Here is a 15,881-nt window from a genome sequence, read left to right as displayed (position 1 = left end):
GGTCTTCAGAACATCCTTTAATCTGAACTGGCTTGTGGTTGTATAAGAATGCAGCTTCTTTCTTCTTTATGCTTTATATACTCAGACGAGGAAAATTTACTGCATTTTATAAATAAATCAGAGTTAAAAAGGAAATTTTCTTCCCACCTTTTTATCTTCACGGAGGCACATCTTTAAGGCATTTGAGTGATGCGTTTACACTCAGCTCCACAGCTAGCTCCACCGAAAAAATAATCTTCAAAGTCGTTTTTTTTTTTTGCTTCTTACAGGGCACATTATTTGGAATCATGGTAAAAGGAAATACTGGTCTTATATTATTGAGGAGCAGACCCTTCTCTTTTTCAAGTGCTGAAAAATTTCACTGCTATTTCATTACTTTGATGGAAATTAAAATGACACCTCATTAAAATGAATATCATCTTTTTATTTAAATAAGACATATTTTATGTTAAGACAGAAGATTTCAAAGTATGAATGGGGCTCAATGTGTTTGCATGGTTTAACTGGGCAGAAATATTGACTTACTGAGTGGTGCCTTCTGTGGTGTTTAACTTCACCACTAAATTAGCTTTGTAGGTGATGCTGCTGCTGCTAAGTCCCTTCAGTCGTGTCCGACTCTGTGCGACCCCATAGACGGTAGCCCACCAGGCTCCGCCGTCCCTGGGATTCTCCAGGCAAGAACACTGCAGTGGGTTGCCATTTCCTTCTCCAGTGCATGAAAGTGAAAAGTGAAAGTGAAGTCCCTCAGTTGTGTCCAACTCTTCGCAACCCCATGGACTGCAGCCCACCAGGCTCCTCCGTCCATGGGATTTTCCAGGCAAGAGTACTGGAGTGGGGTGCCATTGCCTTCTACAGCTTTGTAGGTGAGGTGGGACTAAAAATGAATTGAGAGGCTTCACTCATTTCCTTGTGTCCTCTATTTAATATTAAATGGAAAGCAATATTTTAATATAAAACAATATTTCCTATCTAAATATTTTTTAATATGTGAAAAGACATTTATTATTATTAATGTTACTATACAACAGTCTAGTCAAGGTTATGGTTTTTTCCAGTGGTCATGTATGGATGTGAGAGTTGGACTAATAAAGAAAGCTGAGCTCCGAAGAATTGATGCTTTTGAACTGTGGTGTTAGAGAAGACTCTTGAGAGTCCCTTGGACTGCAAGGAGATCCAAGTAGTCAATCCTAAGGGAAATCAGTCTTGAATATTCACTGGAAGGACCGAAGCTGAAAGCTGCAATACTTTGGCCACCTGATGTGGAGAGTTGACTCCTTGGAAAAGATCCTGATGCTGGGAAAGATTGAAGGCAGGAGAAGAAGGGGATGACAGAGGATGAGATGGTTGGATGGCATCACCAACTCAATGGACATGAGTTTGAGCAAGCTCTGGGAATTGGTGAAAGACAGAGAAGCCTGGAGTACTGCAGTCGATGGGATCGCAAACAGTCGGACACGACTGAGCAACTGAACTGAACACATTGGACGTCCCTGGTGGCTCAGTGGTGGAGAATCCACCTGCCAATGCAGGAGATGGGCAGGAAGCACAGGTCCAATTCCTGGGTTGGGGACGTCCCTTGGAGAGGAAATGGCAACCCACTCCAGTATTTTGGCCTGGGAAATCCCATGGACAGAGGAGCCTGGTATGCTACAGTCCACAGGTTCACAAAAGAGTCAGAAATGACTTAGTGACGAAACAAAAACAGCAACAAGTGACGTACCCATGAATATGCCAGATTGCATTTTCTCAAGTGGCAAAGGGGATGCGGGATGACGTTCCTCTTTGATTCCTGGAAACCTCAGCGTCATCTGTCTTCTGGAGGGTTCAGTTTCTTACAACGTCTACCATTCTGTCCACGAGGATTCCGATGATGCTTAGTACTGAAGAACATTTCACCAAGTCGTTCTATCGTGGGTCCTGGCACTGAGTGTTCACTTCTTTCTTCTGATCTGGTTTTCAGCACAGCATCATGTGTTTCTTCATCATCATGCACAGGATCTGGCCGAGGGATGGGCTTCGTGTGTTTATGCGGAATGTCCACAGAAGGGTGTACTGCCCTCAGATCCATCAGACGTCAGGCTAGAAATGATCAGTCAGAAGCAGTGTGCCTTACTTCACTAGGTTATAGTTTAACAAATAGCATTTTTATTATGGTCTCAGTATATAACTGATCATGAATAAAAGTTTGGACCTTGATTTTTGTAGTCAATTATAAAGTAAATGAACTAAATTTGGTAGTTAAAAATGAGATAAAATAGAGAAAATATTTGTCCTATTAAATTGAAACTATTTATAGTAACAGTAGCTCAAGTGAATTATTGAACAAAAAATGTAGAACAACTAACTTTCAGCATTTACAGAAAAAGTTGATATTTCAGCCATATATCATATATTTTTATAAAATGTGTTAAAATTTTCTCCTGGCTAATTAAAGGTGCATAATTTTAAGTTATATGGTTTATAAATTTTTCTGAGTTTTCAAAGTGAAGAAGAACTAAAGAGTCTCTTGATGAAGGTGAAAGAGGAGAGTGAAAAAGCTGGCCTAAAGCTCAACATTCAGAAAACTAAGATCATTGCATCTGGTCCCATCACTTCATGGCAAACAGATGGGGAAAATATGGGAATAGCATCATGTTTCATTTTCTTGGGCTTCAAAATCAATGTGGATAGTGACTGCAGCCACAAAATTAAAAGACACTTGCTCCTTGGAAGAATGGCTTAACAAACCTAGACAGCATATTAAAAAGCAAAGCATCACTTTACCAACAAAGTCCATACAGTCAAAACTATGGTTTTTCCAGTAGTCATATATGGATGTGAGAATTGGACCATATAGAGGCTGAGTGGCAAAGAATTGCTTTCAAACTGTGCTGCTGGACAAGACTCTTGAGAGTTCCTTGGACTGCAAGGAGATCAAACCAGTCCATCCTAAAGGAAATCAGTCCTGCATATTCCTTGAAAGGACTGATACTGAAGCTCCAATACCTTGGCCACCTGATGCAAAGAGCTGACTTATCAGAAAAGACCCTGATGCTGGGAAAGATTGAAGGCGGGAGGAGAAGGGGACGGCAGAGGATGAGATGGTTGGATGGCATCACCGAGTCAACAACAAACAAAAGTTTTCAAATATTGTCCACTATACTTTCCTTTCTATTATGAAACACACTGAGCATGCAGATGTGACCCTTTGAAGACTTGTAGTCTGCTGAATGGTCCGCAAGTGTGGAGAGCATGGGATGAACTAGTCCAGGGGGGCATGGCAGAGGAGAAGCTCCTGTGCATCCTGACCTCGTGACCTCCGAGGGACCCTCGTCGTCAGCTGCAGCCTCTGCCTCAGCACCCACCTCACAGTCCTCTGAATGGAGCCTCTGGGTGACCGCTCCCAGTCAGCCGGGCCCACGAGCCGCAGCAAAGTCCATCCAGCACTCGTGACAGCTCTCCGCCACAGTGGCCACCTGCTTCCAGGCCATGGGACCCAGTAGGGGTCCTTTTATGAGGCACTTCTCTCCTTCTGGGAACACGTTCTGAGCACAGGAGGTGGCATCAGGGACACCTGGAAAGCCCCAGAGAGCAGCAGCGCACGGGCTCCACGGGGGCGCCGGCACAAGTCCCGCTTGGCCCGCCAGTGCCGTGGGGCCTCGGGGACAGCCTCTCAGCCCCGGTCTCCGGTTCTGCAAAGGCAGGGTTATGGAAATGCCTTATAGAAGCTGGACATAAAGGAGAGAAGACGCGTTCAAATCGTTTACAGTGCCTGGCGCCCAGTCAGAGCTCAGCAGCGGCCAGTGTTAACACTCACACGTTTATACCCTGAAGTCTTACTTTATCTTCTGTCAGCATCCAGAGATGCCTCTTCGGTTGGTGGACCTTCCTGACTATTTGATTTTATTTCAAGGTACAAAGAAACGTAGTTACGGTTCTCTGAGGCGAGCCCACTGCGGGCAGGAGGTTGTCAGGCCGGCATGGCGCCCCCTGCCCATCACCCTGCAGGTCAGCGTCTGCCGGGTGTGCATGTTGGAGGCGGTCCTGTGGTACCTCGTGCTTTTTCAGTTGAGACGTTACCCACATACTGTAAGACTCACCCTTTCAAGGTGCACAGTTTAGCAGATTCTAGCATATCCACAAAGACGCGCGGCATCGCCACTCTCCAAGTCCAGTGCGCTCGTCACCCCCAGCGCCCGTGCGTGAGCAGCACTGCCCACCCCCGCCCCCCGGCCCATGCTGACCACTGACCTGCTTTCCCTGTCTCTATGGGTTTGTCTTTTTGGATGTTCCTCATAGATAGAATCGTGTGCTACGTAAGTGTGTGCCCTTGAGTCTGGCTCCTGTAACGCGGCAGTGTTTTCGAGCTTTGTCCGTGTGCAGGGGCGTCCACGCTGCATGCCTTTCTGAGGCTGAGTGCTGGCCCACTGTGTGGCTGGACCGCACCTCACTGCTCCGTCCGTCAGGTGATGGAGGGCCCTGGTGATAACAGTCTTGTTCTAGGGAAGTTGTTGGAAGCCGGTGTGTCCTTATCAGAACACACATTATGTGCTTATATCCTTCTTTCCTGAGACAAGTCGTGTTACTGTCGTCTTTTGAAGAGAGGTTTTATAGCATTTGGATACTTCAGATAGAAGTCTGGTCTGTACTTGAGAGAGGATGAAAGCTTGTTCTTTGATCAAACCTGGTTCTTTGGTTGTGCGTTAACTCTGTGGCCCGTGTGGCCTTCCCAGGGAGAAGGAGGAGCAGCTGACCCGGGTGAGCGAGGGGCAGAGGCTGCAGGCGCAGCAGGCGGACGCCGCACTGGAGGAGTTCAAGCGGCAGGTGGAGCTGAACTCGGAGAAGGTCTACGCGGAGATGAAGGAGCAGGTGAGAGGCTGCCTCTGGGGCGGAGACGTGCAGGTCTCCTGTGGGAAGCAGCATGTTTACCAGCTCAGAAGGCTCTGCCAGGGTTAGGCCACCATGTCGGGGTCGGGGCTTCAGGTGAGGGCCGGGGTGGACACCCCCCACCTGCAGAGCCCCGGAAGGACGGGCAGCTCCTCTTGGCCAAGACAAGAGCCCTGGAGGAGGGCCCAGCCGGCTGCCCTCCCCACGGGGTGGCCTTCCTGGGCCGTAGGAGGGACTCTGCTCAGCTGCTCCTGGTGGTGGGGAGTGGGCAGAGCCTGGTGAGAGGGGCTGAGGGCCCTCCTCCCCCTCAGTGCCCCGATTCCTCTGGAAAGCAGTGCCAGAAACCATTCAAAGTCCTGTCCGTGGACGCAGCTGTGGCCAGACTGTGCCAGGCTTTGGGACACGGGGCAGCGTACAGATGAAACCCATGACCGGCCATTGTCTCCAGAGCGAGGCCTCAAGTTACCCTCCTCTGTGTCTGTTCATGTGCCATAGGTGGTGTTGCATTGGTCAGTTATGGCAAATTATTTTTAAGTGGCATTTCAGGAGGACAGAGGCTATCCCCGATTCTTATGTAAGTGGTATGTTTTATAGTTCTGAGAAAAAATTTAAAAATTTATAGAAGAATAAAGGAAAGAGATGCCTAGATACGCATCATGAAGAATCAACAATTGTCCACGCCAGTTACTTAAATAAAATGTTACAGGTGTAGTTTCGTTTTGCTTTGCATTTCCAGTCTAATCACGTTATTCTCCCGTCTCTCTCCTGGTCTTTTCAGGAGCGCTCACACTATAATTAGTGCGGTGTGTATCATTTCAGTGTGTTTGTACTTTCACATGCACGCGTAGTGTCTGTAAGTGTCACATGCGTGTACATGTATACATATATGTGTAATTTCTGTGCCTCCATTTTTGAAAAGTTAAAGACTACAGATTTTATGTCTCAGTCTTGTTTGCACTTTTACACTGAATTTTGTATAGCTGTGGCCTGTTGATTTAGTGCAATGCTTTTAACATCGTATGTGTTTTATCATATGAATATACCATATTTTATTTATCAGCTCCACTATTCAAGAGCATTTAGTTGATTTCCAGGCTTTCTTAATTATTAAGAGTGTTACAATACTTGTTTGTGATTTCATTTTCAGCTGCAGTTTTCTTCCTCAGGAGGCCCGAGCACTCACAGGTGGTAGAAACTTCCCTGTGGAAGGTCATGGGCAGAGCCTGTGGGGTTTACAAAACTGGAACTGTGCTTCCTTATTATTTCCTTGATTTGGATTGTGTGGACCTGGGTCCTGAGAGCAAGGTTTGAGACCCGCACTCACTGCCTTGGGTGAAAGCCAGACTCCTGGTAGAGTTTGCAGCTGGAAGGAGGGCCGTTCGGTGCCCACTCCTGGATGTGCGTCTCTTCCCAGCTCCCTGCTGTGATCAGAGGCCAGGCCTGGAGGAGGCATATCTGCTCAGATGTGCAGTGGAGCTCACAGGGAACTCTTTGATCAGCTTAACGTTTAAAGGAATACAGACAATATTGAAGGAGGGGGCCCCTGGCAAGAAGTTTTGAGTATGCCCTGAAGAAGGCTAAAAAAGGGGCTTTTGAAAGTGCCAAGGCTGACAGTACAACTTTCCCATAAAAGCTGAAACTACGGCAGGCACCTTTGGCTCAATAAATACACTTTTGGGGGTTGGTGATGCAATATTAACAAACTGCCCAATAATGGGTCAGGAGAAAAACAGCAAACAATATGGGACTGGTGGAAACATTTTACAGAACAAAAAAAAGGCGTTTGTATCCAGCAGTCACAGAATAAAAGCACACTTTTGAAAACAGTCTACTGTAGAATTCGGGGGGGGAGAGACAACCTCAGAGTAGTAGTGCCTTTAATGAGAACACATGACCTGTATGAAAGAGGCACGTACATCAAGTACAGTTAATGCAATTAAAGCTACATACCGTTTGCAAAAGTACTGAACGTCAAGAATAAAATGGAAATCCAATAAGTTTCTAGGCAGAATGAAACTGGAAAAGAAATCGGAGAAATAATGGAGTTTTGAAGGAGAAAGGCTGTGACCCGATTTTATACATAACCAAGGAGCTTCTCACTTCCAAAATCAACAGAAAAACATTTTATTAGTAAGAGTTCACATAATGTATACTGATTGTTTCTTTTCTGGAAAAAAATTATATCAATTCAGAGATGCAGCAGAAGACACCCAGCATGCAGGGAAACCATCATAGTAAAGGCTGAGCCGAGAACAGTGCAATCCAACAAAATAAAAGCAAAATCAACTGATCGTCACACCTGTAGTCGTGAGATAGAATGCTGATCTCGCTGCAGAAGGTGTCTAGAATAGAAAATGCAAATTCAATAACAACAGATAATCTGAATCCTCAGGTCGCATTAGTAAAGTTCACGAAGCCTGGATCGGGTTGCGGGGAGCCCAGGGGCCAGCACTCTGCCCTAGAAGATGAGACTCAGAGGTTCATCGCGAGGTGAGGGCTGTAGGCTGAAACGCTCTTTAGATGCGGTAAACAGGCATTAACAAAGTTAACAACATGCTGTGCTATGCTACGCTACGCTAAGTCACTTCAGTCGTGTCCAACTCTGTGCGACCCCATAGACGGAAGCCCACCAGGCTCCCCCGTCCCTGGGATTCTCCAGGCAAGAACACTGGAGTGGGTTGCCATTGCCTTTTCCAATGCATGAAAGTGAAACGTGAAAGTGAAGTCGCTCAGTCGTGTCCGACTCCTAGCGAGCCCATGGACTGCAGCCCACCAGGCTCCTCCGTCCATGGGATTTTCCAGGCAAGAGTACTGGAGTGGGGTGCCATTGCCTTCTCCAAACAAGATGCTACATCCTTATAAAAATCTAGAGAAGATAAAAGCAAAACTTGAGATATTGCCAAAGGAATATAGGTAGAAACAGAACAAAATGTCCAAAATAAGACAGAGTATGTAACTGTAGGAATAAACAGTGATAGGTTAAATTTCTTTAATAAGAAAGGTATTGATTAGCTGACTTAAATGAGTATATGCTATTTATAAAAGAAACAACTAAAAGTTACACAAAAGTTATATATAGAAAATATATTTTATCACTTGTATTCAGAATAAAAGAAAATGTAATACTGTCATATAAATTAACATCAACACAAGTCAATAAACTGGACAAAGGAATATATTTTTGCTTGAGAAAGACAAGAGTCCTTATGAAAAGGTATAAGGAATACAGGAAAAAATTGACATAGTCATGGGGTGCTTTAATAAATTTTTCTCCATTCTTGACTGCTCAGGGGGGCAAAACGTAAACAAATAGGAGATCTCAATAGCAGTTTATAAAACTGCCATATTTCTACTTCCCACTCTTTAAATACGACATATTAAATTCTTACTCCAATGGAGCAGTTACAGAACTCAGTAAACCAATAAATTTCTGAAACTCAGCAGGACATATTTTTACCACAATGCTTATTAGTAAAACCAGAAATTAAATTTCAATCAAAATTGCTGCATTCACCAAAAACTTTTGTTTTTTGAAAAACACCATTGAAAAAAAAAGAGGAAGTTAAGGCAAACCAGAGAATGGGAAAATAAAGGATTCACAAATATTTCCAAGAACTCATATCTAAAATATAAAAGAAATGTTACAACACAATAAGAAGAAGACAAACAACCCAGTTAAAAATAAACAGAATATGTGGACACCTCAGAGAAGACTAATAAGCACATAAAGAGATGTTCAGTGTTATCATTCGTCAAGGAAGTGCAAACTAAAACCAGGAAGATGCCACTGCGTGCTCTTGGAAAAGGTTAGAATTGTAAAGACTCGCTGAGGCTGCCAAACACCGGTGAAGGTAAAGGTGTGGGCAGACGTGGCGCTTTCACACTGCGGGTGCAAAAACGCTCCACGTGCACAGCCGTCTGTCAGCCGTTCCCGTCCTGTGTGTGTAACCAGGAGAACAGAAGTCGTATCCAGACAAAGACTTGTACACAAAAGTTGTCAGCAACTTTATTCACAAAAGCCCAAAACTTGAACAACCCGAATATTCCTCAGAAGTTGAAAAGACAGTCAAGATGCAGTGTATACAATGGAATATGACTTGGGGATAAAAAGGAATGAGCTGCTGATACCTGCAACAGACGACACATCTCAGAAGTCCCGCTGGAGGGAAGAAGCTGCAAACAAGGGCCCCTGCTGTGTGCTGCGTGCCTCTTCGATGTTAGGATGCCCCAGATGACGTCAGCTTGTTTGTTTCGGCAGAGTACCAACCTGATTTGTTCCAGAGCAGAAGTCTCTTCTTCTGTGGGTGGGTTCCCGTTCCAGTCAAGTCTCCATCCTTTGCTGTGCTGGGCCTCTCAGGAGCGTATCCAGACTTGGTGGTGATTTAAAGCCCTCCACCCAGTAACTACAGGCACTCACGGAACGTTCTCTGGGGTACACCATATGCTTGGCATGAAACAGTTCTCAATAAATCTTAAAAGGACTCAGATCTTAAAATCATACAAAATTTGTTCCTTGACCCCGATAATAAATTAGAAACAAACAATAATAATAAATCTGGGAGAATACCGTATGTTTGGAAATTAAATAAGACACTTATGAGTAACTCATGGAGTAAAGGAGATATTACTTAAAATTAGAAATTATTTTGAACTGAATTAAAACGAAAATACGGCATATCAAAATTTACAGAATGCAGCTAACAGAGTACTCAGAGAAAAGCTTGTAACATCTATCTCCAAGAGGAACATTCTCAAATCAGTAACCTAGTTTTCGTCTTAAGAAACCAGACCAGGGAAAGCAGGCTTCTGCTCAGGGAAGCAGAATAAAGGAAATCACAGATATTTACATATGTATGCAGTATATATATTTATTTATGGAAAGCAAAGAAGTAGAAAACATTAAAATAGAGAAAGTCAATGAAGCCAAAAGTTGGTTCTTTGAAAAGATCGAACAGAATTGACAAATTTAGCTTGACTGCTGAGGGTAAAATACAAAAAGCGAGGAGAAACAAATGACCGCAGCTAGGGACGCAGAAGGAAGGGATGCCGCTACTGATCTTATAGGGACGCAGAAGGAAAGGACGCCGCTACCGATCTTACAGAAAATGAAATAATTATAAGGTGGTACTTTAAAAACTTGGTGCCAAGAAACAACAAAAACTTAGGTGAGGTGGACAAATTCCTAGGAAGATGCAAATTACTGAAACTGTCTACAGAAGAGATAGAAAGTCCAAATTGTCCTATGATAGATAAGGATATTTAATTAGCAATTAAAAATCCTTTTGCAAGGAAAAGCCCAGGACCAGATGGCTTCCCTGGTGCTGTGTACTCAGTTGTGTTTGACTCTTGCAACCCAGCGAACTGTAGGCAGCCAGGCTCCTGTGTCCGTGGGGTTCTCCAGGCAAGAAGACTCTAACAAACACTGTGGTTCAGGCAGTAGTAGGATCAAGCAGTGTGGATGGGAAGAACCATTTTCCCGTCCTACCTCTAGGATTCTATTTTTCAAGACTCCAAGGTGTGCATGATGTGTGTTCAGGGTTGTTTATTGTGATGTTATTTATCAAGGGTAAAAAAACTAGAAACTATATGTCAAAAATATATATATAGTTGGACTATAAAGAAAGCTGAGCACCGAAGAATTGATGCTTTTGAACTGTGGTGTTGGAGAAGACTCTTGAGAGTGCCTTGGACTGCAAGGAGAGCCAAGCAGTCAATCCTAAAGGAAACCAGTCCTGAATATTAATTGGAGGGACTGATGCTGAAGCTGAAACTCCCAGTACTTTGGCCACCTGATGCAAAGAAGTGACTCATTGGAAAAGACCCTGATGCTGGGAAGGATTGAGGGCAGGAGGAGAAGGGGACGACAGAGGATGAGATGGCTGGATGGCATCACTGACTCAATGGACATGAGCTTGAGTAAGTTCCAGGAGTTGGCGATGGACAGGGAAGCCTGGTGTGCTGCAGTCCATGGGGGTCGCAAAGAGTCAGACACAACTGACCAACTGAACTGAACTGATGTCAAAAAAAGTCAGAGAGAATGTTAAAAAAAAAAAAAAAAAAAGACTTGGAGAGAATGTGATCTCAGGAACCATTAAATTAGAAATCCATCTTCCTCTTTTCTCTGCAAAAACTGGCCCCTTTAAAATCAAACCATCTTGAAGATCCAGATGCTAACCCCCTAGTTACTGTTTCCAAGTTAACTGGAGCAAACAAACAACTAGAAGGAAATTAAAAAAAGACGACGACGACGACGAACCCTGCCCAGCCAGCAAGTGATACTGCAGTAGAACAAGACCAGCCGGGGCTGAGAGAGGGCGTCTGTGCAGTGGATGCGGAAACCGCCGCGCAGTCCGTCCACCTTCACGCCCCACCGCTGTGCCCTGCACCAGCGCCATCTTCTATCTTCTCTCTTCCTTCGCCAGTTCTCTGTCCCTCTGTTTGCCTCTCCCATTGCTGGACCTCCAGAGTTCGCATGTTCCTACCTTGCAGATATTGCATCTCTGCCGACTGGTTACCCGATCTGACGGAGGGTCCTCTGTGGTGCATGCGGCTGGGGTCCACTTCCCCCCACACTCCCTCACCCGTGTCCTGTCTTTGCCCGCGGTCCTCACCAATGTGTCCAGTGGTTCTGGATTCAGACTCAGTAAAACGTGACAGTGAGAGCGGCTGATGGGAGGCGATGCTCTGTTTGTTTTCTGCTGGAAGAAAGTTCTGCGTGGTTTCAGTGGCAGGTGGTCTTGCCAAGTGCAGCCGAGCTTCTCAAACACGGAAGCACCTTCGGTGTGAGTGGAACAACACGGAGCAGCCCCACGTACAAAGGAACCCTTATAGCCAGGCTCACTGGCAGATGGGACAGTTCTCACGTGGCAGATTTTAACAGGCAGTAAATACAGTGTATATGTCAAAACACGGCAAATCGGACCCCTCCACCTCAGACTGTCAGTGGTCAAAGTGTGGACGCAGCTCGAGCGCTCACGGAAAGCCAGTCAGCAGGCTCCTTATGAGGAGAAGCCACACTGCTTCTGGACATTTCCGCAGCCTGCACTTTCCTTTTCTGCTGTTGTTTTTGAACTGCTCTTTTCTCACTGAAGTCTTTTGTGTAAAAGCCAGGAGAGCTCAGGGCATCTTTTTCCACTTGGAAACCGCTGCACATAGAAGACAACGGGAATTTGAATTAAACAAGCTCTGAGTTTGTTTTTGAAAGCGAATTGCTGTTTGAAAAACGAGGCCCCTGAGAGAAAATGGAACAGACTTTAACTTTTTTAAAAAGTTGCTTCACACTGTTTCTTTCACTTTGAAGAACTTTTTATCTCATTTAAGACTGCTTAAATAACCCAATTCTTACTCCAGTGGTGAAATCCATTATATATGTTAGCTGTCAGCAATTAGTTGTGGAAAATATACATATTTTAATTGTGAAAATGTATTACTGTTAGAATTATTCCTGTATATGTGTATATAATTGTATTTTTTAAAGAAATAGGGTTCTGTATTTACCTATTCTCTGTGAAACAAATAAATGACTGAAAAAGACAGCTATGTCTTTTGAAGTATTGGCAGCAATTCTAAGGTGAAACTTTTTCATCTTGTAAACCGACTGAATGAATGTCAGCTCACCACTTCCTCCTGGGGCTTCCACTCAACCGCTTGACTTTTCTAGTTAATTTTGCTCCTCTTGAAAATGTATTCTCATTAAGTGGCTGCTGCTGCTAAATATCTGGCTTTAAATTCTGTTCCTTTATCTTTGTAGCCATCAGCTACAAGGTATTAGCTTTATACTTGGAAAGCCCACGGTTTGCTGTGAAAACCCAATTTGGAAACCCTGCCTTTGACTAGTGAGGTTGCTTCTGGGTGCTGGTACATTTGAAACTGATTAGCAGCTTCTTACAGTCTAAAAGATTTTGAGTTTAATTCATCATCTCATGGGAGAAAGTGAAAGTGAAGTCGTTCAGTCGTGTCTGACTCTTTGCGATCCCATGGACTGTAGTCTACCAGGCTTCTCTGTCCATGGGATTTTCTAGGCAAGAGTACTGGACTGGGTTGCCATTTCCTTCTCCAGGGGATCTTCCTGACCCAGGGATCGAACCCAGGTCTCCTGCACTGCAGGCAGACGCTTTTCCCTCTGAGCCACCAGGGAAGCCTTCTTCTCATCGGAGAAGGTAATGGCAACCCACTCCAGTACTCTTGCCTGGAAAATCCCATGGATGGAGGAGCCTGGTGGGCTACAGTCCATGAGGTAGCTAGGAGTCGGACACGACTGAGTGACTTCACTTTCACGCATTGGAGAAGGCAATGGCAACCCACTCCAGTGTTCTTGCCTGGAGAATCCCAGGGACGGGGGAGCCTGGTGGGCTGCCATCTCTGGGGTCGCACAGAGTCAGACACGACTGAAGCAACTTAGCAGCAGCAGCATCGTCTTATAGTTGCTGTTGACTTCATGAAAAAACTCTCAAGTTACAAGGAAGGAGGAATGTTATCTGAATATATCTGTGCTTTTATAAATGTAGATGGATAACAAAACAGACTGAGAGAGACAAGACTCAACATACAGACCATCCACTCTCTTGTCCTTTAAGGGCCATGCTGGCTCATGTAATTAAATAAGGTCTTTTTAGACCAGCTTGAAGGTAATAGAATATCCAGTACAAACAGAAGCATTTTTTTCTCACTTTTTGATGATAATGGGCAAATCTGTCTCTGCTTTCAGCATTTGAAAAATTTTGTCTTCAAATGAGATGAGGTATCAGAGGTAAACTTCTCGAAGCATATTTAAGTATTCTAACAGAGTTTATTGTGTTAATCAATTCCAAATGTCAACATCCAAAGCCTATGGATAAATGTTTGGTTTTAAAGAACAAAATTAAAGAAATCAAACAAATAATTAAAAGAAACCTTAACTCTCATCCTTAAATGCTTAATAGAGTAGTAAGTGAAACTTTACTTACTACCAAGGAAGACCTGGACGAATTGGGCAATGAATCTTGTGTATGGATTTGAAGATTCAGTGTTATAAAGATGTCCTAAAATATGTTTCCGTGTTCTTTACTCCATTCCTGTTGATTCTGCCTTCGTTTAGCCCCTTCTAATACCACACTGTGTGTGCATGCTTCGTTGCTCAGTCTCTGTCCGATTCTTGGCCACCCAGACAGTAGCCCACCAGGGTCCTCTGTCCATGGGATTTCCCAGGCAAGAATACTGGAGTGGGTTGCCATTTCCTCCCACAGGGGAACTTCCCGACTCAGGGGTTGAATCTGTCTCACCTGTGTCTCCTGCATTGTAGGTGGGTTCTTTACCAGCTAAGCTATCGGGAAAACCCGTAAAAATGTCAGTTCTCCCCAGATTAATCTATAGAATCAACACAATCCTAAAACTCAAAACATTATTGCTTTTTGCTGGTGGCGGGGTGGGGGGGGTGGTAGGGGTAGGGGAGTGAGGGAAACTGGTAAGCTGATTCTAAAATCTACATGGAAATACAGACGTCTCAGAGCAACCATGGCAACCTTATGCTACCAGAACTTATAAATACTGCTGAATACTGAGACTAATATTAAGCTATATTCATAAATACAGTGTGGTTTTGGCACAAAGATGAACAGTGTTTTAGGGGAAAGAGACCAAAAGTAGACACACACATTATGATCACCCTGATTCATGTCAAAGCAAGTATTGCTGTACAGCAGGCAAAGAAGGGCCAGGTCAGCAAATGCTTGCTGTGGTAATGAGGTACTGAATAAAGCATCCACGTCCAGGGTTGATAAAGAACTGCTACAAATAGATAAGAAGGGGAGAGATACCAGACATGTGTCCGCTGCTTTTCTCTGTCAAGGATGTTAGTTTCTACTGAATCTTCAGTCAAGCACTGCTGCTGCTGCTAAGTCGCTTCAGTCGTGTCCAACTCTGTACGACCCCATGGACTGCAGCCCACCAGGCTCCTCCGTCCATGGGATTCTCCAGGCAAGAACACTGGAGTGGGCTGCCATTTCCTTCTCCAATGCATGAAAGTGGAAAGTGAAAGTGAAGTCGCTCAGTCGTGTCTGACTCTTAGGGACCCAATGGAGTGCAGCCCACCAGGCTCCTCCATCCATGGGATTTTCCGGGCAGCAGTACTGGAGTGGGGCACCATTGCCTCCTCCAGTCAAGCACAGATAATTGCTTATCTGTGTTGCTGCCATTTGTATCTGTCTTATCTGCCTATCTGTCTGTCTATCCTATCTATATCTATACATATCTGAAAATATTTGAAGGACAATTTCTTATAGTTTATCTAAATATGTATTAAATACAGCAAAATTGTATTTGTCTATAGACTTGTATAATTGTCTACTAAATTATATATGTCAGATTACTCAGAACCTAACAACACAAGAGAACTTGACTAGAGAAAGAACAGTGACTTTTTACAACCACATCTGACAGAAATGCTAGATCCTGGTCCAGTGTCCATTCCTAGTCTCTTACTAAAACAGTAGAGCCCTGAGTTTATTTAGGGCAACATTAGACACAGTTCTAAATCGGCAGTCTCTCACCTTGTAGATGGAGTGTGGCTTCTAATGCAGAGAACTTCTAACGCAGTGAATGAGATGGAAACAGCGTACTGTGCTTGCTCCTGACAGGAGCTTGCAGGAAAGCCCCTTCAGAGGGTTTTCAGCAGCTGCTCTGGACCCTTAACCCTTGTCCCCTCGCCCCAACCCTTTGGGGCTGGGGTTCTGAGCTGCAGAAACTGCTCTGGGGCCATCACGGGAGGCTGAATTGCAGAGACCCGAGCCCTGACGTCTTTGAACTGCCGACGACGCGGCCTGTTCCTGAACGTTTCGTGACCCGAGGGGAACAGAGCGCTGGTGTTGCTTAAGCTCTGGACACTCAGATGTTCTCTTTCGTGGAGCTCAAGTAACGCTCAAGACACCAGCGTACACCCCTCTTCATCACCAGTGAACGTTAGACATTCACAGAACCACACCCGAGCCCTTTTCTGCTCCTAATTTGATCACCAAGTTCTACACTTAGCTTTCTTGGAA

General features: G+C 44.6%; 1 protein-coding gene across 11 annotated transcripts in view; it reads left to right on the top strand.

The window, feature by feature from the left end:
• CEP112 (centrosomal protein 112) overlaps positions 1–15,881 on the top strand; it is a 339,838-nt gene that overhangs the window by 122,303 nt on the left and 201,654 nt on the right. For all 11 annotated transcript variants that reach the window (XR_003506951.1, XM_027519223.1, XM_027519224.1 and 8 more), the window contains one exon: positions 4,713–4,848. Coding sequence is in view for 10 of the 11 variants with exons in the window: in XM_027519223.1 (XP_027375024.1) it covers positions 4,713–4,848 (136 nt within the window). In the remaining variant the exon portion in view is untranslated. The remainder of the gene's footprint in view (positions 1–4,712; positions 4,849–15,881) is intronic.

This window comes from Bos indicus x Bos taurus, chromosome 19 (genome assembly GCF_003369695.1).
Source record: "Bos indicus x Bos taurus breed Angus x Brahman F1 hybrid chromosome 19, Bos_hybrid_MaternalHap_v2.0, whole genome shotgun sequence".
NCBI lineage: Eukaryota > Metazoa > Chordata > Mammalia > Artiodactyla > Bovidae > Bos > Bos indicus x Bos taurus.
The sequence above is the reverse complement of the archived record's forward strand: the minus strand, read 5'-3'. Positions and strand labels throughout refer to the sequence as shown.